The 26715-nt window shown below is 40.7% G+C and overlaps 2 protein-coding genes and 1 long non-coding RNA gene across 3 annotated transcripts in view; 1 reads left to right on the top strand and 2 right to left on the bottom strand.

The window, feature by feature from the left end:
* kif1aa (kinesin family member 1Aa) overlaps positions 1-26715 on the bottom strand; it is a 34955-nt gene that overhangs the window by 6656 nt on the left and 1584 nt on the right. The window contains exons 2-35 of the mRNA XM_062424584.1: positions 20301-20374; positions 19926-20108; positions 19777-19842; positions 19510-19688; positions 19237-19348; positions 18917-18994; positions 18694-18759; positions 18588-18605; positions 18409-18487; positions 18215-18293; positions 17896-18038; positions 14759-14892; positions 13577-13656; positions 13099-13174; positions 12364-12443; positions 12150-12256; positions 11344-11427; positions 11085-11265; positions 10863-10935; positions 10558-10648; positions 10311-10459; positions 10034-10212; positions 9565-9702; positions 5099-5217; positions 4893-4978; positions 4659-4800; positions 4175-4337; positions 3967-4057; positions 3758-3876; positions 3614-3669; positions 1967-2075; positions 1762-1828; positions 1560-1644; positions 1359-1464 (exon numbers count right to left, since the gene is read on the bottom strand). Of these exons, the coding sequence (XP_062280568.1) occupies positions 1359-1464; positions 1560-1644; positions 1762-1828; positions 1967-2075; positions 3614-3669; positions 3758-3876; positions 3967-4057; positions 4175-4337; positions 4659-4800; positions 4893-4978; positions 5099-5217; positions 9565-9702; positions 10034-10212; positions 10311-10459; positions 10558-10648; positions 10863-10935; positions 11085-11265; positions 11344-11427; positions 12150-12256; positions 12364-12443; positions 13099-13174; positions 13577-13656; positions 14759-14892; positions 17896-18038; positions 18215-18293; positions 18409-18487; positions 18588-18605; positions 18694-18759; positions 18917-18994; positions 19237-19348; positions 19510-19688; positions 19777-19842; positions 19926-20108; positions 20301-20374 (3592 nt within the window). The remainder of the gene's footprint in view (positions 1-1358; positions 1465-1559; positions 1645-1761; positions 1829-1966; positions 2076-3613; positions 3670-3757; positions 3877-3966; positions 4058-4174; positions 4338-4658; positions 4801-4892; positions 4979-5098; positions 5218-9564; positions 9703-10033; positions 10213-10310; positions 10460-10557; positions 10649-10862; positions 10936-11084; positions 11266-11343; positions 11428-12149; positions 12257-12363; positions 12444-13098; positions 13175-13576; positions 13657-14758; positions 14893-17895; positions 18039-18214; positions 18294-18408; positions 18488-18587; positions 18606-18693; positions 18760-18916; positions 18995-19236; positions 19349-19509; positions 19689-19776; positions 19843-19925; positions 20109-20300; positions 20375-26715) is intronic.
* Positions 6902-8336, bottom strand: LOC133985035 (kinesin-like protein KIF1B). The gene has a single exon (XM_062424585.1). It carries the CDS (start codon positions 7728-7730, stop codon positions 7353-7355), a length of 378 nt encoding a protein of 125 aa, XP_062280569.1. The 5' UTR covers positions 7731-8336; the 3' UTR covers positions 6902-7352.
* On the top strand, positions 22058-25587 carry LOC133985036 (uncharacterized). The gene is made up of 4 exons (XR_009925435.1): positions 22058-22187; positions 24742-24920; positions 25279-25414; positions 25559-25587. It is a non-coding gene; the product is annotated as an uncharacterized LOC133985036 (long non-coding RNA).

The raw sequence follows: 26715 nt of genomic DNA, 5'->3' as shown, positions 1-26715 counted from the left end.
ATAAATATGACTGGAAATGAGGAAAGGCAAAATAAGTCCCCTTTAAGCATTACACATTGTGGCAAAATTGATCCTGTTGGCAAAAAACCCAGTAAATATTTTGTTTTATTATAAGATGTCACAGCCAAAAGGAGCTATATAATTTCTACTAACTTTCATCCTACGGTGAATTTTATGATGTTATTAAAAAACAAAGTGTACATTTTAGTATGATATAAGCACTGACATTATTCTGTTGGGCTGTTATGTCCTGCAATTGTGAGATTATTCAGGATGCATATTCTCCTTGCTTTTACTCTACTCAAACTAGGCTGCATTAGGACAACTAGGATCATACAGCACATCCAAAACACAGTTTTTAGGGCTTCAAATAGGACATCAGACATGTTAGTACATTATTAACAAAGACAATATTCGTTGTTATCTACAGTTAGTGAGTTAATCACGGATTTAAATAAAGAAATGATGAAATGTCCAATGTATGACATCATATTGGGTCTAAATCCAGATAGTTTCACTTTGTTAGTGATTTTACACTACTTGCAGTGATACATGCTACTGGATAATTCAGAGAGACATGCATTTTTATTCCCTATTGTGATGCTACAGCATTATTTGATGAGAGTTTATTTATACAGCAGTGAAATACAATAAAATGAGGTAATGATTAGTTGCATTGTTATTTAAATCTATAAGCAGGCCAGTACTGGGGTTAATAGATCTAACCATGGTTGAGAGATGAGACGGGTTAGCGGTGAGGTGATTAACGGGGTGGAATGAAACATGTAGGTGCAATGGTGACAATAAAACAACGGAGGCACAGATTTACACCAAGGAGGGTCGCACAGCCAGCATGGACTGAAGTGAATTCATAACTGCTGATGTGGCACGTTTGAGTTTAGCTTCTCTTAAATAACTCAAAAGTATCTGATTCAGTGTGCTCATGTGTGACCTCCTACAATTAGAAAGAGAAAAACTAAGATTCATGCAGACACAGTAATAAAGATACAACACAAAAGAGCTTGCTGTAGTTTGTTGTAACATTCAAGTTGTGCCTCTTCTGCCATGCTTGTTTTCTGACATGTACAGCTGATTCCCTATGCCATGCATTTGCCCGTGTGCCGTGTTCCAGTGCAGGAGCTGCCACTGTAGTGACAAAGTGAGGTCTTCAGATACGACTTGTTGATATAGAGTGGTTTCAAAGTTCTGCCAAGCTGCCACGACCTTTGCGTAAACAAATATTTCAGTGGCCACAAGTATTTCTGATTTGGAATTCGCCAAGCTAATACAACATATAAAAGATGCATCGTTTGCATAGGTTTTGCTGTTGGAAAGCTGATGTTCACACGTGTACGTACCTGTCATCTTGCATGGGTCTGACATACCCAGCAGACAAGATGTTGAGAGAGAGAATATTTGGGTCAATGATGGTCTCATCAGACTCGGGGGTGTTGCGGAGGCGTCCTGGGAAAGCACAAGTGTCTCAGTGAGAGAAGTTCATTTACAATGCAGTGCCACTGTTGGTGCGATGTTTCGTTTTCCCTGGAAACCAAACGTACCCACAACAAGTTCACGGACTTCTTTCCATTCCATGTCACCTCCGGACTCATGCACAATGGTGACAGTGATTCTCCTCTGGAGGCCCTGTTGAGTTAAATAAAAAACAGGCAGAAAGGAAAGATAGATAGAGAGATGTGGTTATATTTGATTCCATTTGAAATATTCAAACTATTATATTTGCTCACAGTGTGATTGACGTACCTGGTGCAGTAGGAATGTGCCATGGCAAGGCATTCCTCCTCTGTGGTCCACCACTGCAGGGATGTAGCTGGGAAGACACACATGAGAACAGGCTTCAGAAAAGGACCATCATACTTATTTCCTAAATATCTAATTTCATGGAAAACTCAGTCAAATCTGAACTACAGTGCTGGATGCTTGGTGAGAGGTGACACAGGATACTCACTCTCCATTGGCCTCTAGCTCGCAGATCTCAAAGAATACCATGAGATCATATTTGCAGTGGCAGGGTCCTGCCTGTGGGCGGGTCATGGTTTTCAGCTTGGTGGCAGGTACTGTGTTGAAAAAGGAGGTAGAGAGGGTTATACAGGAAGACAGGGTGAGCGTGAGCACGGAGGAGACTAGTGGCTAACAGCAGGTAGCTGACAACAGCTCTAACACCTACAGAGGAAAGAGAAAGGGAAGAAGAGAGGAAATCAGTGATGCAGGGGGAGAGAGCAACAATTCAGTCCTGTAGAGGGAGCTCCTTTCCATCAGCAGGTTTATAAACAACTCTGCAGTCCTCTCTTAAAGGAGATTACCAATAAAATGTCTTGAGTGGCTACTTGCTGCACAAGGCAGCCTTTGTGCTAGCAAATTAAACATTCTATGCATGAGGAAAAGCATTTCCAGACTCCTTTCACAGTATCAATGTTTAGTTCTGACTATGTGTACCCTGAAAACAGTACAGCTGGTTAAGTTTGGCAATTTAAGGTAGTTCCCCAAAAGGAGTTTAGAGTTAAGACGGAGTGTTCAAAAACAAACAAACACATGCAGAAACAGAAATATAATAGATAGTATGTGACTGTATAAAATGTCATAAATGTATAATGTGCAGTATAAGTTATCATTCCCATCTGAGACACCACTACTGCAGCACAAAGGCACAGTGATCCAATTCAAGAGGAGCTCAAAGAGGGAACTGCAGGGAGAATCCACCACGCAGGTCGACAGTGAACACAGACACCAGACAGCCGATCCAAATACAGAATCCTGACACAGAAAAGCTCCCTTTTATATCAATTAACTTCATTCTTAAAATTGTAACAGCTTCTATTAGTCAGTCACAAGCAGTAATATAAGTTGTGTAGGCTTGAAAGACACTGAATATTTTTTGTGACACTACCTCCACGTTTACAGGAAGGTCACATCATGGTCAGTTACAGAGCATTGACCCTGCAGCTGAAAGGGCTTCAGTGTTACATTTCAGTAAAAGAGTACGAGTAGTTGAAGAGTACGGTATAGAACCTGCTCTATGTGTAAAGTGCCTTGAGATAACTTTGTTGTGATTTGGCGCTATACAAATAAAGATTGATTGATTGAGATTGATAAAACTTTACAACTGTGCCAAGTAATACTTTGCATCCTTTAAATGAGTGTTTAATACATTCTACGGTGACAAAACAACCTCTTGGCTTTGGAGTAAGTCACACCGAGATAAACACTTGATATAAAAAAGGCTTTCAGTCACAGGATTCTCTTGGATCTGACATCAAAGAACCAACCCGGCTTCTGAGCTTTAATAACTGAACAGATAGAGGTGGGCGGGGCCGGCAGCTGAGCTCGCTCGTTTGCTTCCAGTATGAAGGAAGCGGCCAAGCCAGCGGCAGACAGAGCATGGCATGACAGCGAGTCCACAAGTGCCCCATTGAACACATCTGGGACCAGGTATCGGATCAGCTCCAGTGATTTCTCCTGGTCCGACGAGGCGTCAGAGTCCACTGCTCACACCCAACAACATGAAGCTAAGATGACACGACTTGCAGGGAGACTAATACAAAGACTGTGCAACATAAATGAATGGTGGAAGGAGGAGGAAGAGGAGTGTATTTACCTGGTTTGGACAGAGGCATCACTCTTGGGAACTGTCTTCTGCAAGGGCGCAATGGACTGGTTAAAAAAGTAACGATACATAGTGTTATTTTATGAAAGCACAACGATGCCAATGCCTTGGCAGATTTCATAGGCTCTAAAGTACCTCATGACATCTTTACAGAGTGGAATGAAAGGCTGTTTCTGGTAGTGTCCAAACACCTCAAACACAATTGGCTGAGTCTTGATGTAGTCCACAAAGGATTTTGTAACCTCAACAGCAATCTATAAAAACACATAGTTGGTTTGAGTATGTGGCCTATTAAAACAGAATCCAACACATCATTGTACACGATCTCTGCTGATAATTCTTACATTCTGCACGTGGTAAAAGCCGAGAGGGGGGCCACGGCCTGTGTTTTTTAGGGGTTCAGTAGAGAAGGCCTCATCATGACGGTGGATGAAGCTGGAATCAATCAAAACAGCAAAACATTTACAAAATTTTGATGTGAAACTATGAATAGCAGTCATGGAAGTAATGGTGTACAATGAAAACACATTGTAGGTTGGTTGAAATGCTTACTTGAACTGGCAGAAGATGTCAGCATATTCTGCAGAGATGCTGGAAGCCTGCAGGACCGTCACCCTGAAGGTAAACACATTCCCAATCCTGAGGTGCTCCAGAGCTGTGTCGAGCTGGCCGTCTACATTGGGCTTCAGCGGACTCTCCAGTTCATCCGCACCAGCTGTGAGGAACGCAAAAAATGAAAATCAGACACAGGTTGCGGCTTGCATTCCAGGTAACCGGCCAATCGAGCTGTTTGCGGCCGTTTGCGGCTGTCAGCGCGCTCGGTTGTGTTCGTGGATGGATGAGGTTTGGCGAGGATTCGGGGCACCGGCTTGAGAATCGACCTCACCTCCTCCTCCTGGCCCCAAATCCTTCTGAGCCGATTCCATCATGAGTCTGTCACGCAGAATCGGTTTGGCATGAGTCTAGTAGCTGGTTCTGCCAGACACCACACACACACCCAAACACTCAAAACATGTATCCATTCACTCGTAAATACGATTACCCGCACATGTGTTGTTGTTGACCTCATCAGCCGAGGGTCCCATTTCTACATTCTGCCCCTCCCCTTCCACGATACGAAGCTCTTCCTGTGAAATCCCTGTACGGGACAGTCCTACACTGCAGGACTCTGATTGGAACTGCAAAAGCAAAGCACAAAACACACTGGTAAGTATATAACTGTGTGTACAGGTAGACAGTATATATAGTAAGTACAGGGATTGACTCTTACCTTTTCATATTGCTGATCCTCGAATGAGATTTTGGCAGTGCCTGACTGCCTCACTCCTGAGCCGTAGTCGGGAGCTTCCTCATCAGCTGGAGGGAAACACAAAGCACCTTCACTTCACTCCCTCAAGAAGTCACACGCAGCCTGTCCTTTCAACCTCTTAATGCTCTTTATCCAATAGAAAATAAGGCTGACGTTCCGAGCCTTACCTGATATGGCCTGCACTGCCACCCGCAGGAAGCCCTTCACTTCACCCTTCTCGCTGACGATGGCCACGCGGTGGACGAGCGGGACCGGGTACAGCAGGTTACTCAGATAAACAAAAGCCCTGGATAAAAAGCAGGGGGGAAAAAACGAGAGGAATAACAGAACATTAAAAAAAAACTAAACCGAGGAGGTGGCTCACACTTTATAAAATTTGACTGGACTGGACAACAGAACACAGAGCTGCAAAGCAACCAAACAGAAGCTGGGACTGCTCTTGCGATGGCCATGGCTGCCCTTTACTATCGCTTCTTATGGGGCTTTTCCTCACCATCTACAAATGATGATATCATCAGGACATTTATGGGTCACATGCAGTATTCTTTTTTTTCTTTCTTTTTTTTTTTACTGTACTGATGAAAGCTTGGTGAGGCTAAGGAGCATGTGTGTAAGGGTCAACTTTGAATTCTTTAAATGATTTCCAAAATATTGGAAACCAGCTCAACACTGAGCTGGAGAGCAGATGTTTTCGTCATGAGCAATGAATTGCATTCCTGAAATAATGGCTTCTTTTTTTGCATTACTTAATAATCATAGTTTACTGGACTCAATATGAAAACACTGCACTACATATCCAATGTACAAAGCCAAATAGAGCACTTGTGACACTTTGTATATGAATTACATCTGAAAATACTTCAAGGGTAGTGACATGGCTACATTTTGCTTGAGAACAAGTGCATTAGAAAGGTTTCTCTTTCTTGGTTTTCTCTCTAGTTTTTAAAAAATCTACAATAAATCTTGCAGTCAAGGACCACTTTTCCACGAGCTAACAGGGGTAGACATTTAAGGGTGACGAGTGTTAAAAGGGAAAGGCTTATGACAAGATTGGTGAGGTGCAAATAAGGCATGCTCAGGACAAAAAAGGTGAACAAAAATGCTTTCAACTTCTCGACTCAAAGGAATCAAAAGCAAATGGAACAGAAATCATCATACGGAACATGGCTCAGCTTGAATAAAAAACTGCCAACAGCTTGATATATTGTATGCTACACCAAAAAAAAGGGGAAAAAAAAGAAAGCAACGAATAACATCAGAAATCAAAGGGCACCTCCCGGGTCGAAGTGCTAATTTGTGCAAAAGAAGGGCACTAGATCATCATCAGACGTATTCAAGTAAAAATTGACAAAAAAGGTCAAAATGAAAAGACTTGTGCTCTGGCATGCCTAAAAGAGACAGCTGCAGTAGAAACCAGCTCTTTCATCTTGAGATTTTGAGTCTTCCTTGAAACATAACTTTGCTAGTTCACATGAATAATTTCCAGACTCTTTCAACATTATTCAGGTTTTCACAGCGGGGTGAGAACATTTTTGCTGTGGGTTTCCTCTGTTATGCAAATCAGACCTTAATATACTCCATGAGACATGTCAGTGCTTTGCCTGGTGAATTATCCTTAAAAGCCGTTACTTTGCATATTAGCCGCCCTCAAGTGAGACACACACCTCAAGCAGCCGTTGAGCATCAACATTGCTTGGATTTCCATGGAAACAAGTGGTAAGAAGATGACCCACCCCAGGCTAGCGTTTTTGGTAAGTAGAATTGTCAAATGAGGGAGAAGCATTTAGTGTAAGCTAGTGTATTAAAACGGAACAAAAAAAGCAGTTAGCAAAATCAATAAAAACAAGCATATCTAATTTGATGAGATTAAAGATAGAAAGATAAACCTTGAAGCCCAGAAATGTCTACTCCAGTGTCCAGTTCATGAAAAAAAAATCTGTGTAGTGGTTTAAACATTTGAGAGCATTTGTGTGACATTGAAGACTGAGACAGGGGAAACTTAAGGGGCAAATTTGTTTTGGAGTACTAACCAAGCAGCCAGCGTTAAAGAAGATGATGAAATGAAAATCCAACCACCAAAAAAAACATTGTTAAAGTTTCTAAATCTCCACTGAAGCTACTGAACTAAAATGTGCCAATTCCACACTGATGTTATATTATAGTTTAGTTGCCCCAAATGTTCATACAACCAAAAGGAGGCTAATGTAGGCAGAAAATGTGTGGGTGCCACATCAGAAAATAAAAGACACTCACGTGAGGGTGTTTTTATGTCCTCCCCCAACTCACGCACACACAGTTCTCAACAGAGTGAGGGCTGTGTGAGGAAATACTGCATCTGTGTTGTTATATTGTGTTTTTATGTCATTTAGTCTGCGCTGATCTATCGAGGGAAAACGGACCCAGCGTCTCAGCGTGAAAGAGCTAGTTTCCTCCACCAGCATGCTCCCGAAACCTCACCAACCTTCCCACTACACTGAATAATGGTGAGCGGTCGTAAAAGGGGTCCAGGCCTTCGCCGGAGCCTCGGCAGAGCTCGCCCTCATCATCATCATCATCATCATCATCATCATCCTCATCCTCTCCCCCGAGCTCCGAGCTCGGGTCGTCCAAAAAGATATCATCGTCCAGGTCCTCCAAATCCTCCAACTCCTCCTCCTCCTCCACACCTCGACCCTCCCGCTGCGAGTCGGCCAGCTCGGTAATTTCGGAGGTGGAGGGGGTCGGGGATGGGGTGGGATCACTCATTCGTTCGCTCATGCATGCGTGGAAAATGGGGTTTCTGGTGCAGCCAGAGAACATGGGAACTGGGTTAGTACAGTCAGATAGAAAGCACACACTTGTTCATACAAGAGGGGGCACCATATGGAGAGGGCCAGATGAGAAAACCTTCCTCCCTTTGAGCCAAAATCTGCTTTTGCTGTCTGTTGTGGTGGAGAGCGTATAGTGGAGACATGGGACAGATGGGATAGTGTGAGACAAGCTGCAAAGGTGGTTAGAAGTATTTAACCACCTTTGCTTGGAGGGCTATACTTAAATGTGCCAGATCATAAGCAAGATGATTGACAATCTGCAGGAAAAAGGTGTAAACTGCTGCTGTACCATAAGTACGGTGTATGTATATTACATATACTGCACATATATTATATATAACATGTAATATTTTGATATGTGTAGTATTCATACTCACACCTGTAATATACTCAATATTTGCATAACATAGCTATATATATTAATGTATTGTAATGTGTATTTTGTATTTATACTCTAAGTGTCATCAGTCAAATGAATTAATATCTTATTTTTATTTATTTAATTCCAATAGTTCTTTATAGGTTTTTCTAGTCTCTGTCTGTGCTGCTAGACTCTTATCATAAATATTAATTGAATTACTGATTTAATACACTACTCTAATTATAAGTAGCAAATACATACAAAAACAATTATCTGTGGACATTATGAGTGAATCCCCATGTTATTATAATCAGCAGTGACTTCTGGTGTAAAGCTTATATATAAATCAGCAGCTGTTGATCATAAAGTATTGAGTGTGTGTCTCAACTAGTTAGCTTTACAAGTGTTCATCATACAAATGGCTGACAAACGTCAGTTGATTGATGATGTTTAATTTGCCTGGATAACAGAATGTCATTAGATGTGGTGCATATGGCTAGATATACTTGTATAAACATTAGTTCAAAATGAGCTGACAAACAGCATATTAAAAGTGGTTTTCAGATTGTTGCCTGATCATTTTTTACTTGTCTCGCAGGAGCTAAATGACATTGAAGGCTTTGATATGCAGAATATTATATAACTGGGGCATGTGACTGTGTGTAGGACCCATCTGCAAGAGCGAGAAAGAGAGAGCCTGAGAGAGCCACTGGGAGGCTGCGTGCCAAAGTGGGAGAGAAAGAAACAGCAGGCTTTGAGTAGGAGGACTGAAAGAAATGTCGTTCTCAAATGTTCCACGGCCTGTTTTACCCAGTAAAAAATGACAGGCCTGGAATCAACGAGCGTGTACTGATCATTTCCATTGATCGTCAAATCCATCCTTTGTGTTAAAGATGAAAGCTCATGTTCAGGAGAAATATGTTCACTCTTGCTACCAGAAAAAGAAGGACTTCATTCGTTAATAAAGCACATAGAAGTTGACAGTTGACAGAACACTGACAGCACAAGTTAAAACAGTTATGACAACATTTGGGGAATAAAAGTTCAATTACATTTATGTTATTGGTATAAGTTTGTGATCACTGTATGTTTATTGATAAATGATGCCCATTGAGTCCTTCATAGGGAGAGATATGACGATAGTGATGCACCCACAGCGTAGCCTGGGAACACCAGACTTCACTATGTAGTAACAGAGACACCATAATGAAGTGAGCTGCTGACTACTTGAGGCTGGTGTCTCCGTCATTATGGTCCATCAGGTGACCACATGCGCAACATGGGCCACTTACAGTCAACAGCTTCCCATTATCATGAACAGACAAATAAGACTAACACTGGGCAGCGGTCTGCTCGCTGCTGTTGACCTTTGATTTGGCGTTAATAGTGTAGAGCTCGGGACGACCGCCTGTCTCTGCTGTTCACATGCTGTACGGGCCTGATAGTGTTGTTCAGTATTTACCTGCCCACCAGACGGAACCACGGGAAGCGGTCGTAAAAGGGGTCGCCTCCTGTCATCACATTTTCACTGTCCTCTGTGGTGTTGTTGGGCACGTCAGCAGCGCGGTCGTACATCTCTCTCATCAGATCAAGTCTCTGCCTGCAAGAAGGAGCAACAATCCCGCAGAGTCAATAGACTAAAGAGGCACAGCATGGTGTTAATTAGAAAATGTTCTTTTTTTAAATGTATCCCTCACATACGCGCTGTGGTTGTCGCCCTTTTCAATCAAGGCCAGTATCACAAAGACTTGCAGACATTTTTATTTGGTGGCAAAATTATTCAAGGGTGTTTCTAGTGAATTAGTATTGTCTTTTGGCTGAATGTTATATTAAAAGAATGTGTGAAAGCTACATGTCTGAAAAGTACATGCAGCCTTTTGGCCTCAGCGTTTAAAAAATGTTGTTATATAAAGATATGGTGGTGCATGTACCTTAATTTGTCTAATGTCCAGTAGTGTGTGGCTCCATTCTTCTGATCCTGCACCTCCACAGCCACAATGGTGCGTGGGAAGTGTCTCTTCTCTCTGTCTTTAGTCGCGTCCGGGGGCAACAGGTCTTGAGGCAGGGGGGAGTAGAGAGTGTCTGTCAGCAGCACAAACTGGAACTGGACCTGCAGGGGCGCAGAGAGCATCGATAGAGTCAGAGATCCGTATTGTGACGTCGATTTGTGGAATATAATGGAGTTTTAATGACGTTAACACGTTGGACCTTCTTCTTGAGTTCCACACTGATAGCGTTGGCCTCCTTGAGGAAGATGGCATTGCCCCATAGCAGGTCACGGAGAGAGGTGAACTGGTAGCACCTCCACTTACGGAAGCCCCACACGGCCATTTCCCTTTCCCTCTCTGTCCATTGCACTGTGGGCCAAAAGCATACATGATCATTTAGCAAGCTTACCAACAACTTACTGTCGCTACACTATGTACGGTGTCTGTTATCCAATCATTTGCACTACCTTCCTCTTCTGGCTCTTCCTCTTCTTCAGTGGCTTCTGGGTAATAACGGTCCACTTGTTTCTGAAGAGCTTCCAGCTTGCTCTCATAATCCTACACAAACAGTTAATGAAGACCCATGTCAAAATCAGGTCCCCCTACTGCATCAGTGAGCTATTTTGTAAAAGAGGTCAATTGAATAAGTGAACGTAGTGAAAATATGATTATACTGTAAATAAAGCATAGTTTGATGTTGCTTGCTATACCTTTAATTATTAATGTCAGCAGCACATAAAGCTACACTCATTACTGCTGCTCATTACTGTACCAGTCTTTGCTGCTCTAGAAGATTGTTGGCCTCCTCTCTCTCTTTGCGATACTGGTCCTCCAACTCCTGCAGCCTGAAGACATAAACACAAGTGAACAACGGGCATCTCATTTGCTGTGCCTGTCTACAATCCTGTATGTCAGTGATTAGGCTCTATCTGTTATCTGTACTGCCTTTCTGGGAAGAATTAAGTCCACTGGCTCGCTATTTCCTCCAAAGTACCTCTGTTCCATCTCCTGTTTCATGTCAATGCCCTGTTTGTCCAGCAGCTCCCTCTGAGCGAAGGCCCAGTCCACGGGCTCGGCAGGTGTTTCGGCACACGGGGTCCTCTCCCTCTCTGCTCTCGCTTGCACGGGGTGGTTGAAGCGGAACACGTGGCTTTTACCCAGGATGATGCGGTTTCCTGTAGGGGTATTGAAACATCAGCATCACATACATGTTGCTACTGGTCACCATATAGATGGAGAGGTGATATCCAGACCTGATTTGAGGATTGTGGGCTCTGTCACTCTCTTTCCGTTGACATAGGTCTCAGCTCCTTCACAGGGCTCTAGGACAACAGCTGCTCAGGAGAGATAGAGAGGCCAATGTGAGACTTCCTGTCCTGTTTGTTAAGGGTCAATTATGTTTTATTTATGTCCATGTGATTTAGTCAAATTTAAAGAGGTTAAAATTTGAAAATAAACACCTGAATACATTGCACACATTCTTTTTTTTTTTTGTGGACCCAGCATAAAATTGCTGCTTTTAAGCCATTTTGAGAGAATATATTAGAGGATATGGCAAAAATGTCTAAGTGGTGTAACCATAAAAACTTTGTACCAAATAATTCAACGTATAAACTAGTTTGGCATGATCTTACATTATAACTTTTTTATATTAAATAAAGGTTAAAGTAATATAATTGTTCTAAATATTCTATATAATTTAATCCGGGGAATCATGTTAATCAGGAACCATTTACATTTATTTTTTAAATAAAGTAATTATTTGTATAAGTTCACTTAAATACACTGTAGGTGGATACAATATTTATTATTTATCATTGTTTTGTGGTTACACCATTTGACATGTTCAGAAGCATTCAGTCTTACTTTTGGTAAAAAATGGTCTAAATGTCATTTCAAATGACATAAAAACAACAAAAATACAAAATGTACCTTTTAACAAACCTGATGCTGCTTTTAAAACTATTTTTAAAGATATTTTTGAATTGCTCATCTTGCCGACCCTTATTTATCTCTGACCCAAATACAAGCCTGATAAAGCAAGATAAAGACAGCTCACTTTCTCCCGCTGGACCGGTGGAACTGGTAAAGGTGCAGTGTTCATCCTTTATGAAGTGGCCGCTGAGGACGATGTCCTGACGACTGCTGGCGTCTACACGACCTACCCTAAAAACAATAGGTGAAACTATGGTGTCACACTTCAAATAAAACGCTTTGCTTTGCCTCCTTTAAGTTAATAATTCAGTATTTTTCATATTATTGACATATCTAACCTGGTGATTCCGTCTTTAATGTAGTACAGTAGACACTCAGACATCAGAGGATCCTCGTTGAGGTTCACCAGATGAGGCGTCTGACAGAGAACAAGGAACAATTTACTGCCTGTCCAAATTTAGCGAGTAATTTACATCAATCATTTATTAGCCATATGTTATTTACAATATAACATATGCGCACACTGCACATCACAGTGGTGAACAGCAATCGCTCTCAGGAAGAAACATCAAACGATCAGCGGTAGTTAAAACCATGCAGTCAAATTCGCTCCCTGCAGCTTCCCAGCACGACTGTTTAATGTAGTCTCAGTCTGATGTTATTGGGGCTGCAGGCAAACAGCCATAAACCACCAAAATGGGGGCACAACCATTATCTCTCCCCCCCATGTTTACACCCATTGCTGCCTTGAGCACAGTGAGGGGAGTGTTTGAAGTGAGTATGAAGTAGATTTAAGATAACACTCGAAAATAGAAAAAAAAGCCCTCGTCAGATGTTGGCGAGGTTCCTGTTGAAATGAGACTCAGAGCAATCAGAGAAGGAGGCAGCTTTAAACACTTCAGAGCTACAAACCTCATTGGGGGAAAACAGACCGACTGTGTCAATAAACACAGGCTGGGGCTTTCTAGGACTATCTGAGGGCTTTGGGGTAAATAAACAAGCATTTTAGTGATTCATTTGAATGGTGGGTATTAGATCATGGAGCATTTTTTGGAAATGTCTCAATTTCTTACCTTCTTCGGGGAGAAAACACCAACTGTCCCACCGTCTTCTCGCATTGCTACGCCCATCTCTGCCAGCAAGGCCTCTCTGTGGATGAACATCAGATTCAGTATACATGTTAAGATGCGTCAATCATTAATAAAGTTTAGCTCAGTGTTCCACATGAATGAGTGGAACACTGCTTCAGTTTTAGCACCTTTATCTTGGTGGTCATTGTAAGATAAAAAATTGTACAGAAGCAGGCTCATATGTAATAAAAAATATCAAATTCTGCTAATATATTAAGTAATCTTCAATGACTGCACATGTCCTGTTTCTTAACATTATATTAGCATTCTTTGAGGATATTTGTTGTCTGTTATGTCTCCCTGTGTTGATTAATTATTGTCTTTTTTTCATAAGCTGTTTTTACTTTTGTGCAGGCAGGACTCCTTTCTAAAAGAGAGAAAATATAATAATAATACAAATGGCATGTTGTATACATCTCACCTTTCCATTCTGATGGCTTCTGTTCGGCGAAGTTTCTCTTCCCAAGTCTCATTGAGTTCTGCAATGATTTTTTCTGTTTCCTGACATTTCAAACGACAGTGTTAAGACATGTAAACCTAGTGATGTATTTCTTTTTAACATATCTCCAAAAAAGATCCTTCTAACAAGTACTGTCTGTGTAGCTGCCATTCCTCTATGGCATTAAGTTCCATTGTTGTCCAAACACTATAATAAATACAACATTGAGCCACACGGTTGCACTGGGTGACATGTTCAATCAGTACATGAAGATGTACCTGGGCACATAGTATATGGGTCAATTACATTTTTTTGTATCCATGTGGTTTAATCAAATTTAATCCATTTTGAGAGAATATGTTAGAGGATTATGGCAAAAATGTCTAAGTGGTGTAACCATAAAAACTTTGTACCAAATAATTAAACTTGCTTAAAAACGCTCATTTCTCAATAAAACACCATATCGACTAGTTTGGCATGATCTTACATTATCACTTTTTTGTATTAAATAAAGTTAATGGAATAAAATTGTTCTAAATATTAAATTTAATCTGGGGAGTCATGTAAATCAGGAACCATTTACATTTTTTTTTAAATTAAGTAATTATTTGTGTAAGTGCACTTAAATAAACATACATATTTATCATTCTTTGTGGTTACACCATATGACATTTTCAGGAGCATTCAGTCTTACTTTTGGTAAAAGAATGGTGCAAATGTCATTTCAAATGACATAAAACCAACAAAAATACAAAATGTACATTTTTACAAACCTGATGTTGTTTTTAGAACTATTTTTTAAGATATTTTTGAATTGCTCATCTTGTCAATCCTTATTTGTCACTGACCCATATTTTAAAACAGTTGCAGAGACACTGTCCTAAAAACGACAATGCATAGCCATTTAAGAAATAATTAAGCCATTAAAAATAATGAAACAAGACAAAACAAACAGGCTTCTAATGTGGACCCTCTATTATTGGCATAAAACACACCCAGCAAAAATATAGAAAAATAGCCGATCTAATCCTTTACCTACTGAGAGGTCATGAGTACAAATCATTCAAATTGATGGGCATAGGGACTATCTGATATGTGCATACAGTACAACAGCACCATGTCAAAGTGGGAGAGGAGTGGTACTGTATGTTATCCGGTGTTCACCTTCAGCCTCTCGATGGCCTCCTCGCTGCCTGGGCTGAACATGATGCGGTCGTGCAGACTGGCGATAGACCCGGCACGGCTGGACAAGGCCGTGAGAGACGGAGAGGGACTCATCCCCGTCATGGCATTGGTCACTGTGGAGAGATCATCCCTTTGATTCACAGCTTGGCCTTTATTGTTATTGTTCTTGTAATCGGATAGGTCTGTCAGGGTGGGAGGGGGCACTGGGGAGTGTAGAGGAAGTGGGGGGTCGGGGGGGGGGGGGTAATCGATAATAGAGGGAGTAAAGAAACGAGGAATTGCAGACAGATAAGGAAGAGAGGAGGAGGGAGAATAGAAAGAAGAGAAAATGTAGCTTAAAACAAATCTAATTTAAAAAAGAGAGAAATTTGAAGTGCTGGCATACAAGCGAGGGCAGCACCAGCGGAAAAGCCACGCGCAAAGAAGACCAACCAAAAAAGATGCAGCAAAGACGCCATCCAGCCATGACAAGGCACAAAGACAATGCAACTAATATAGAAAAACCTCAAGCAAGAGTCAAATGCAGGGACAACCAAAGACAGGAAAATGTTAAATCTAATATGAGAAAAGAATTATACCAAATCAAGCACCTTTTTTAGCAAAAATACAATGAGTCATCGTGTATGGAAAGTAAAATACGTAAGCAAGGCCGTCCAATGCAGAGACATAATGACTCATTTGTAATTCCTTCAGAGAACATACAGGAAGTCTGAGCTCTCAATTTACATTATTAACTTATCTAAAAGCTGGTGAGATGCATTTAATGCTCAGTGTGCTTCTCCAAAGATAGCAATTTAGCAATTAACTGAAAGTAATCCATTTCTCCAGCAGAGAAGCAGACACAGTGTTAAGTTTATATACATAGTCATTACAAAAAAACCTGTGGACATTGTGAAATATGATTATTAATATCTTTTTAATTTATCAAGATAGTCTACAGTTTACATCCTCTCTTCTGTTGTTTGTTCAGTGTGTTTTTTCTTGGCATTATTGTGGCACCTCAAAGGCCTCTGAGAGATCCTACAAAATAAAGAATATCAACCCTGCAGCTGCTGCTATGGCAACACAGAGCAATAAATTGGAAAATGTATCACACCCATCCGTCTGGACAGGCTGTTGCCTGCCAAGATGGATCACATAATATTGCCTTTGCAGTGCAGTTAATGAAGTCGTCTATTATGGAAAGACAGTAAAAATTCATGGCATTAAATGAGGTGACTACTTCATAGATGTAATATTATGCAAATGATTAAGCTCTTGTCCTCAAATGACTGGAAAGGGTGCAGCATCATCATCGTCGCCTTATGTTTACTGAATGCTTTTTTTTAAGGCTGCCAACAGGAGGAGATAGAGACAGACAGACCCTGCCGAGGGAACGGGAGACTACAGTCTCTACATCAGGGGAAATTAAAGATCGGGATGAGAAACGTCTTTTGATGGTGCACATTCATATGTTGTTGCATCACAGTGAATTAAGCTTGCCTCAACAATGCCGCAGCTATGAAGCCAAAACACAAATCTCTACAGCACCATGACATTGCATATATGGAGATATAAATAGATAACAGCCAAAATGAAAAAAGCCTACATGCTGTTTGTAGTGCAACATTCATCTACTTGTGTTTCAGTAGATATCTTTTTAAACAATCTGATCAGTTTCTCATGATATTGTGGTGCTGCAGGGAACACAAAAAAAAAGCTATTATTTACTGTCACAGTAAGCGCCAATGATGCTAAGCTGCCACAAGAGCGAAAGCAAGAGCCAGAAAACATACATTTCAAACCCTCTATCTCAGCACCAGACCCTCGAAACGCTGGGAGAAGAGAAGATAGAGCATGACAGAAAGAGAGAGAGAGAGAAAGAGATGGTGTGACAACTTTAGATTAAAGTGGTCATGGATTTAAACTTTCACATAACGAGCTGTGTGGTCAACATAAATAAAGTCAGTTTGTCTAGAATGCTCTCAGTACAGGATACACAGCTCTGCATGTGACTAATGGTGTCAATCAGTCACTCACTGGTTCAGCCGTGACGATGATTATGAGACAAAAATTACATTTCAAGATAACTGTGAAGGTGCGATCAGATACAAATTTTCAAGTGGTTTAACAGTGCATCAGAATTCACACATCTTTCATTACAATTGAGGAGGGGGGTAATATGATCCAGCCTGCCAATTTAACAGAGGAAGTGGTTTATTCTGTCAGCATGGGTGTTGTCTCAGTTTTAAGGGGTAATGTGCTGATTTAATGCAGTACAAAGGAAAGAGACAGTCAAATAAAATTAATATTCAATGTCAATGCTGCAGAGGCTGAAATCTCCAAAAACACTAGATCCCACTAGATCCCCCTGTAATGCATCTAAATGGCATCTTTTCTGAAGACCCTCTGTGCCTGATAAATGCCCACTTCTATCAAACCCCACGTTTGTGATGCAGGCTCCCTGTTATAAATTAGTAGTGTCCAAACCCAAGCTGAGATGACTCACTATGACATCACTATGACATCAGCATAGTCTATTTAAGCCTTGTCCTTTTAACAGATGGGAAACAGTTCCTTCCAGAGATGCGTAAGACATTGTGCAGCTGTTTTCACAGGCAAAACCAGTGAACCCCCTCTGATGTGTTGGTGGAGCCCTCTTTTACTTAATGCTGAAAGAATGACATGACAGAATAGGGTGGACTGTTATATGGTTAAATGACTGTGAGGGTAGTAGAGGTGGCTTGTCATGCTAGCTCCAGAAGCTAATGCTTGTCACGCTTCCCACTACTGTTTTTTGCTATAACGTGGGAATAAGATGCAATCCCTCTGTAGTCTAAAGAGAATCTGCTTCTATTCATCACTGGCTCATGTCTTTCCATTACATTTTTTGAGGGCTGGCTCTTTGTTAAATGTTGTATCTGAACACACCTTCACAAACACGCAATGTTTGTGAGCATAATACAAGTGCAAGTGTGTTTGTGAGAGGAGCTGTGTGGGCTGAGGTGAGGCTGATCCTTGAGAATTATGTGCACACTTACAAAATGGTCTGAAACCATTAGAAGCACTTTGAAATGTAATATAGAGATAATGCTAATGGACTAATGGTCACATAGACCCAATAAATGAGCCCTTACTCTCAATGATGTCACCCAGACCCTGGGAGAAGAGGAGTTCTTTCAGACGAGACACCTCCTCCTTCAGCTCGCGCACCAACCGGTTGTTGGGGTCCTCGTTGATGACGGCGTTACAGCGGATTTGTTTGGCGCGGTCTGCGTACCTGCAAGTTGAAATAAAATGGACGAGGGTGAGGGAGGAGACGATGAGGCGCATTCACAATCCCCATGACATCACACACCCACACAACTCCGCAGCTTTAACTTGTGAAGGGTGCTTCAAAGCTGCATTTTGTTGGCTATGTGGGAGGTAGCAGAAAATGTGTTGTCTGCTTTCTACCTGAGTGTGCTGAGGGTCTCGTCGTAGTTGATGTCTGCTGGACTCAGGGCGGCTACCATCGCAGTGCGAGAATTACCCCCTGACACAATGTAGAAAAAGAGGTAGATTAGAGCACTTTGGGCACATATGGCAGAGAATTGATGGATTATTAAGTAAAAATTAGCATGTCAAGCTCAGTTTAATAATGTTCATACCCAAATTTTCTCTCAGTAGCCAAGTCAAGACTGAATCTCTGTAGGGAATGAAGCTTTCTACTTTCTTCTTCTTTTTATTCTGTGTCATCAGTAGAAAAACAACATTCAAATCAATGTATTCATCTGCATTTAGTTCAGAGAAATAATGCATAGAAAATATTAGAATTCAAATAATTTACCTTATTTGGCCCAGAGTCCTAAAATGAAGCAGACAGTAAAATTAACACATATATCCAACATTAAATCTGCTTTATCTTACAATAAACATGCAGATATAATTCTTACTACCTCTGCCAAAGCCGAGATGACTTTCCCCAACGTGGTTAGAGATTTGTTGATATTTGCTCCTTCCTGTGACACAGCCCCGGGCAGAGAAGGAGGTTTGCATTGAGAGTAAAAACACACACAAATCAATCGCTTTAATGTATATTTAGCCATATTGATTGTTTCCCACACACGGGCGAGTAAATGAGTTTACAGTGCTGTGATAGAGGACAAGTGTTTTCACCTTAAGCCTTGTCCCTTTGGCTCCAGTAGAATCTGCCCTCTCACTGCCAGCCAGATCCACCAAACTTATTTTGCTAACCTGTAACAGACAGTTCAATAGATTCCAATGAATAAAATACAAAAAGCTTCCTTCCGTTTATTGTTATTCCAGAGAGTATTTCCACAATGTTACATTATCAGTATGACCTTCAAGCGATCAATGGTTTCCTAATTACGACAAGCTTAAATCAGTGTCATCAATCACCTAACTGATAAGCAGAGACAACAGCTCAATGTTAAATGAGTTTAATCATGTTGTGATTAAAAAAAGAACAACTCTACCTTCTCAGTGGTGTTATCAGTGTCGGTATCAAGGCGTTTCTGAGTGAATATGATGTTAAAGACTGCGTGTGAGCGACTGCTTGTTTCATTCATGTTGGTGGCAGCCACAGTCCTGTAGAGAGAGTAGAGTCATCTGTCAGTTTGTTTGCTTTGTGTTTATCCAACAAGCAAAAATACATGTTTTTGTGTTTTTTAGACCAATAAATACAAGGATTCAAAGAGCAAAAAGCTACAATATAAATGACTCAATAAGTCTATGGAGGGTTTCATCACCTGGCCTTGTTGCCAGAGTCCATTAGGTCCTGGATGTCGTTGTAGGAGGTGACAGCCAGCTTGGACAGGTCCTCCACATAAGGTCCCATCAGAGGATGCTCTCGCACACGCAGGTGACCTTTGTTTTTGGGGTTCAGCAAGTCCCGCACTCGCTCACAGTAAATTTCCATGTAGCTTACCTGTCCAGTTTCATAAGATGAGTTTAAGCATTTTAAACAGGCGACAGGTTCAGGTACACTGTATATACAGGAGGGGTATCGTGCTTACCTCCACAGAGTAAGACATGCTGTTGTCTGTATTGTTGTTGATTTTGGTGAAAAGATCTTCACACAGCTGGAAGAAGGGGGATAAGAACATTAATATAATTTAGATTTTTTACATTTGAGAAATCACTGAGCAGGTGATCATGTATGCACCAGGGGGATGATTCCTTGTTGATCTTTGACGTCCTGTTTTCCCATCATGGTGTAGGACTTGCCAGCGCCCGTCTGGCCGTAAGCAAAGATGCAGACGTTGTAGCCTTCAAAGGCGTGAAGCAACATCTCTTCTCCGATGTCTTTGAACACTAGCATCTGAGAGGCATAATTGGGATCCGCTGGCTGTGGAGAGATGATAAGAGATCAATAATCAGCAATTTAAATCTTTTGATTTACTCATAAACCTGAAAAACATGACACAATAATCGTCTGTGTGTATGTGTGTGTGTGTGTGTGTGTGTGTTTGCGTGTGTGTGTGGCTTTGTTGGGGTGTGTGTAAAACATTTGCTCTGCGTGGGGTGCAGAGAGAGTTACCGTGGTGTGCGACCAGTAGGAGTAATCAAAGTTGAAGCTCTTGTGGTCTTTGGCCTGCTTGGGGTTGATGATGGCTGAAAGACAGGACAAGGAACACAGGTCAGAGGGAGTGTGAGTGCCGTCCGCACGAAACTGTATCTGAACTGGGTCGGTGTCATGTTGTGCTAATAGAGCTGGAAAGGCTTTAGTCGCTTCTTCTTTCTGTACCAGTAGTGATCTTTAATGTTTGGGATGCTGCACTTATGCAAACAACAAAGGAACAGATGTTTTGGGACGAGGAACCTTCAGGCATTTTTAGTAAGGTGGGTAAACACTTGCAAATTTATGTGAGCATCTGAGTAAGTAGGGAATAGCACGTACAACCAAAAACAAGATCAAACCTCTTCTGAACAACCATGCTGGTGTCTCTGTGATGCTGTTATTCATGACAACACATAAAAAAAAGTTGGATTAAAAAGGGGCAGCTTTGCTTATTCTTACTTCCTGTTTCCAAATGAACAGTTTGGCCTGATGGTGGAGCCAGAAGTAAAACACTGTGTGGTCACCTACCAGCTTTCTCTTGTTCACCGGCCATTTTAGGACAGCTCAGACTGAGTCCATCAGGCTCAGAGTCAACTCACGTTTCAGCAGTCTAAGCGTGACACAAACATCAGCCTTGAGCTGCACTTCATCAGGCTCAGCTGGTCTTTGTCAGCCCTCCAACATAATCTGCCAGTGTGAATCTTATAACAGTCATTTTTTCTAGGCTGTCAGAGATATATACTGATATCATTTAAGGTCATTTGGTTTATTTCACACAGACCAAAATGAGTCAAATCTACCATCTGCCATTCAAATTTTCATCTTTCTATTCAATACCTTTTCCCATTACCCAAAGGAAGCCCTAGTCTTACCAATAATAGTCTGGTCTGGTACATTTACATCTCCAAGATGAACAATGATGACTCAAGCAAATCTTCATAGTTAAATTAAGATGCCTGATCAACTCATTTCCTACTGATATCTGGCCTAACTTAATATAAGATACATCTGCTGCATGACCCTTTACAAACCAAACAGAGGTACTCTTTCACTTTATGGTGATGACACGCATCTTTCTCTGGTTCACTTCATCTATTAGTTATATTACCCCCATTTTAGTCTATGGCTCTCACTCAGGCCTTTCAGTGAAGTGTAGCTCATAGATTTGCAGCTAGGAAAACTATGCCTGAATATGTACCTGGAAAGCTTTTGCACTTCTACACAGTATCATAATAGATTCTTTCAAAATAATGCCTCTTTGATATACAACATTTAATTTTGTAACTTTTTTTTTCTTCTCCAGTGGTTTCATTTCTCAAATAATGCATTTGATTGAACAACAGACACAATTAATGTGATCTAACAATGGAAAACTGAACTAGAGGAATCATTAATATTGCCTAAAAATAGACATGCAGCAAGATCAATTAAATTTTTATAGAAAAATGCTTCCACATACAACAACCTGTGTGATGTGATGATATGGCCTAGGTTTATATTCATTCTCATATTGTTGAGACATTTTCTTATTGAAACTGTTACTTAATTAAAGGCAAAATATTGGATGCCTAACTTCAGCTGACTATTGTTTTCCATCTAATACTTCTCAGTTCTCATATAGAGGGCTGAAGCAAACACAAATATCAGTGTGCTCCAAGTTCTCCTGTAAATATTGCGACTGGGGTGAGTGACATCAGGTTCACCTGGTGGCGCATCCACAGAAGAACAACATTACTCTTGTGGTCTGATGATAACAGCTATGAAAATGCTTCCTTCCTGCTCCCAGAGCTCCAGACAACATTTTCTTTGCTAATGTAGATGTGGTCGATAATAGAAGAAAAGGCCCAGGGCTAAGTAGTCTCTCAAGTAAGCGTACACACTGTTATTTGCTCATTACGCTGCTGCTGCTGTGTTTCCATCTATGAAATGTAGGCCAGTGTGGCTGTCCTGGGTTTAGGGTTTCAGGGCCCATTCCTCACCCTGACAAAGAGATGAGGCCATGATTACTGGCCATGATGTTTCTAGGTACTCTGGAAGATGGCCAAATATGAACACGGACTCATTGCAGTTTACACACGGTACTCTCTCTTCTATTTACAGAATACAAAAGTAGTGTATTGAATGCTTGTAACTGTCATAAAATATGTGAGGTTTGCCACTAACCACAATAGCAACTGCTAATTTCCCCAACTGTGCACTTAATTTGCCTCCTTCCACAAATGTTTTCTTTACAGTAAATGTTATGACTACACACATCATTAGAAATTCTGGTTACACCTATTTAGAACTGGAGGGACAAATAGCATTAATGAAACAATAGTTATTAATCTAGTGTTAGCTTTTACCCTTGTTAGCTTCCTCAGTGAAGTCTGGTGTTGCTCATTACAAAACCAGCTTGGCCATACCTGGAAATAAACTATACAACTTACAACTAATTGGCTAAATAAAATGTTTGACGCTTTGACCATGTTGTAACTAATCACTTCACTGCAATGACCTGCTAGCAATTAGCTAACAATGACTTGTAAGAAGCAACAAACAACAATGTATTATTGGAGATAAATGGCCATTTAAGACTCTCTCTAATACGGTCAAATATTGCATGAAAGTCTCAAGCTGCCATGTGGTGAAAACAGGGAAGCAATTTATTAGCTTTTATAGCGAATAAAGCTGATCTGGTTCTTCAAATCTGGAGTCACCACACAGAAAAAACCCATCAAATAAATCTAATTTAAAAAGAACTTTACAAAACCTCTCAAATGACAAATATATCAAGATCAAGACTACTACCCAGAAGCACACACTCTCTACAGTAAGACATCTCCTCCGTGCTCGCTCATTTGCTGATTGTGTTTCTGTGATTCATACAAGACCGGAAAGAAAAGCGCCTTGCATTCAGATAAAGTAATTACTTTAGAGTGGCAGTGATTGGCAGCGTGTACGAGGGTTAGAGCGAGACACGGGGCAGTGCTGGATATTGAAATTACACTCGGTGACTGGTGTGACGTCGACGGTGCTCAGCGCTCGCCTGTCAGAGAGTAATCTCCACCTGAGGTCGGTTTTAGCAGCGGTTTACGCCCACAGGCCACGTCTCCAATTTTCATCATGCTCCCTTTTTTTTTACTACCTGTCTTCCCCCTTTTATGATGGAAATGCTTGTTAATTGCGAGGTGTTGAGTTTATGGATGACGCCAGGTCTGGAAGTCATGTCGTAGGGGGCAAACATAATTAAACAGTGTACAACAGTGCTCACGTAACTCTTGAACAGAGGTGGTCGGGTGTGTACGGACGTACACACTGTGTACTTTTTTTATTAACACAATGGTTGCACGTACTGATTTCTACTAATGAGTTTAATTGTATACCCCTGATATAGACTCATTTTTACAGCATGCAAATTAGTTTCTCAGATAGAAGAAAGAACAGCAGCATGTTAAAACTGTACTGAATTGCTTGTGCAGGGAATAATTACTTTGAAAAAATCGCCCCAAATGAATAAGAAGTAGGTAGCGAACGACAACAGTGGAAAAATGGGAAAGGCTCCATTTCTAAGAGCCAACAACCCAAAATCTTCTAAAACACAGCCTGAATACATACAAAATATAAATACAAAATTATGATCCATCCCAACAGCGATCCACCTATAGATTTAATTACACAAAAATAAATGTAATATGTAAATAAATAAATAAATAAATGGAAGCTTGTTGTAACTTTGTTTAGTGGACTGAATGATCTACTTAATTGTAAACAGACACAAAACACCTATTTACTCTGTTTCTTTGACATGATGATCTCACACTGGTTCATTTATATAGTGTGTAGTCTGTTTTAATGTAACTTATTATATACTACATTAATCTTGATTCAGAATAACTGCTTATTAATTAGCCATTAGTTCCTGTTTTCTTCCTTACTTGCTCTGTCCTTAACTAGTCGAATGTCATCCAAATTGTTTTTATAGGTTTCTATGCTATTTAGTTATTGCTGAATAATTGTGTATTAAATCTATAACAGTGTATATACAGTATAATATATTTATAATTACATTTACATTATATAACTTGCTGTAAAGGGATAGTTCCAACTTAATTTTAAAGATCTATATTGTCTTGCACTTTTTGAAGAACAACTTTTAAGAGCAATGTGTGATTTTATATCAGTAATAAGTTATTTTGAATCCCAAAATGTAGTCGTGGAGTTTTAAAAAGTGCATTTTATGTTCACCAGGTGGGATGTTTAGTATACACACTTTGCTGGGGGGTAAAACGTCACCCCCGTTTGTCACTATCATTGTCAACAACATCCACACCTCACATCGTCTATTCTAATTATAGTGGTGATTATCGGCTGTAGCTGTTACACTATCATATGTTTCTGCATCCTATTATGACACACTCCATGTTTGTCTTTGTCATAGCTGCTGGGTCTTCATAATTGTGACTGAGTGATGCTGGTCCGACTGTCACGGGTGACCTGCCCCAGTCAATAGGAGAGGAAATGTGGCTGTGTCAGCAGGTCTGGCAGAGGGGATGTGAACCCACTGACAGAGACTGGAGGGGAGCCACATGGATGCTATATTCAGCGCTGGGTTTACATGTAGGTGGTATGTTGTCTGCTGCTTTAGGTCGGATTGGGAGCCAAGTTTATAAATAACGTGAAACCTAACAGGCTCTTTACCTGTCAGAGCTGTGGAATATTATTCTAATCAGATCTTTATGTATTTACTAGGGTGTGTCTGTATTCAAACACAGAATTTACCACAACATAATGTCCCACATACAATTTGGAGGGATATAAATATTTACCTTACTGCACTATATATTATTAAGTGTTTTAAATGGGATGTACAGAAATATTTGGAATCAGTCCAGTAGTGAAATTTCTTCTCTCTAACTTATCCAGAAAAGTATTTGCACCCAGAAGCCCTTTAAAGAGAGGCCCATCTTTCCTTCAGGTCTGTCCCCTGCATCTTAATTAAGGCTGGCGTGGGAGGGGAGATCTCTCAAACAACAAGATTACTGCCGTTCTCCTGCTTTGTGGGAACTGGGCTATTGACTGACGCATGGGTGTCAGAGAGCACAAAGCGCAGAGTGAGACGCACACACACACACACACACACACACACACACACACACACACACACACACACACACACACACACACACACACACACACACACACACACACACACACACACAAAAACCCCAAGAACATATTCTTCTTCCTTTCCTCAGCCCAGACTACAAAAAAGACAAGGGGGGCATTTATACCCTGCCTCTGTGCCTCCTCCAGACACTGCAACCAATGGGCTTTTTCATGCCATCAGTCAGCTCACATCCTCCGGTCCACATCCAGAGCCATTGACTCAAAGCTGGAGAGAACAATCTGCTCTGCTGAAAGACCTGCAGTCTCACTGAAAGAGAGCTTTGTGCTTTTGATCAACATGATGTTTTCTAGTATGGATAACATGATGTTAAACTCGCTTTCATTTCTGAATTTTAAGCAAGATTGATTGAATGGATTTGCGATTAAAATCTTTTCATTGAGACTGAATTCTGTGTGTAAAACACCCAGTGCAAGGGTTTCCACTTAGTATGTCAGCAACAAATGTTCACTGCAATTTCTATTAGTTTAGTGTATCATTTCCTCATCCCTGAAGCTCCGAGATGTATGCATTTATGCATGCATTCAGGTCTGAGGAGATATTTAACTTGATATTAGATGGAATAGCTATTTTTGATATGACTATACTCAGAAGCAGTAAAAAAAAAACATATTTTTTGCAGCTAATTTCTGCTCCTCATCTTTTTAACAAAAAAATACTCTAGTGTAAATGTTTAAACAATGCCTGCAGTGCTTTAATAGCCTGATTAATGTTGTAAACTGTTGCATGAGCCCCTGTACAGTTTGTACTGCAAAACTATAATATGGGGTTCTCTCAGGAGGTCTCCAAACAAACATTATCTAAGAATATATATAAGACAATATTTAAGAATAGGGTAGTGAGTATTGCCATGAATAATCAGTAAGTGTTCTAGTCAAATGAGCATATAATAAAGAATAAAGAAACACCATAATGATTATTGATAATCAAGTCAAGTGTACCTAGATAACTGGTATGATTAAAAAACACAAACCGGCTTTGTGTGATTAGACATTAAAGTCACAGATAAATGCCAACAGGATGTTTCCGAGGACATTTCACTGGTAGGCACTGGTATGTAAATATATTCCCAGTGGACTACAGTCCCTCTGATCTAAGTTTACCCTGTTAAAGAGACAATGCAGCAAAACACTCATTGTCCACTGCTGTAGAAACAGAGGAAGGAGCTCCGTGCCAAAGCAGTGACACCACGCTTTCTGTAGGTGTCAACACATTTTAATCACCACC

This window comes from Scomber scombrus, chromosome 8, assembly GCF_963691925.1.
Source record: "Scomber scombrus chromosome 8, fScoSco1.1, whole genome shotgun sequence".
In the NCBI taxonomy this organism is placed as follows: domain Eukaryota; kingdom Metazoa; phylum Chordata; class Actinopteri; order Scombriformes; family Scombridae; genus Scomber; species Scomber scombrus.
Note: the sequence above shows the minus strand (reverse complement) of the source record. Positions and strands in the feature narration are given on the sequence as shown.

Coding starts and splice junctions, on each gene's coding strand:
- LOC133985035 (XM_062424585.1), bottom strand. CDS start 7,730: ATGTTCTCTGGCTGCACCAGAAACCCCATTTTCCACGCATGCATGAGC.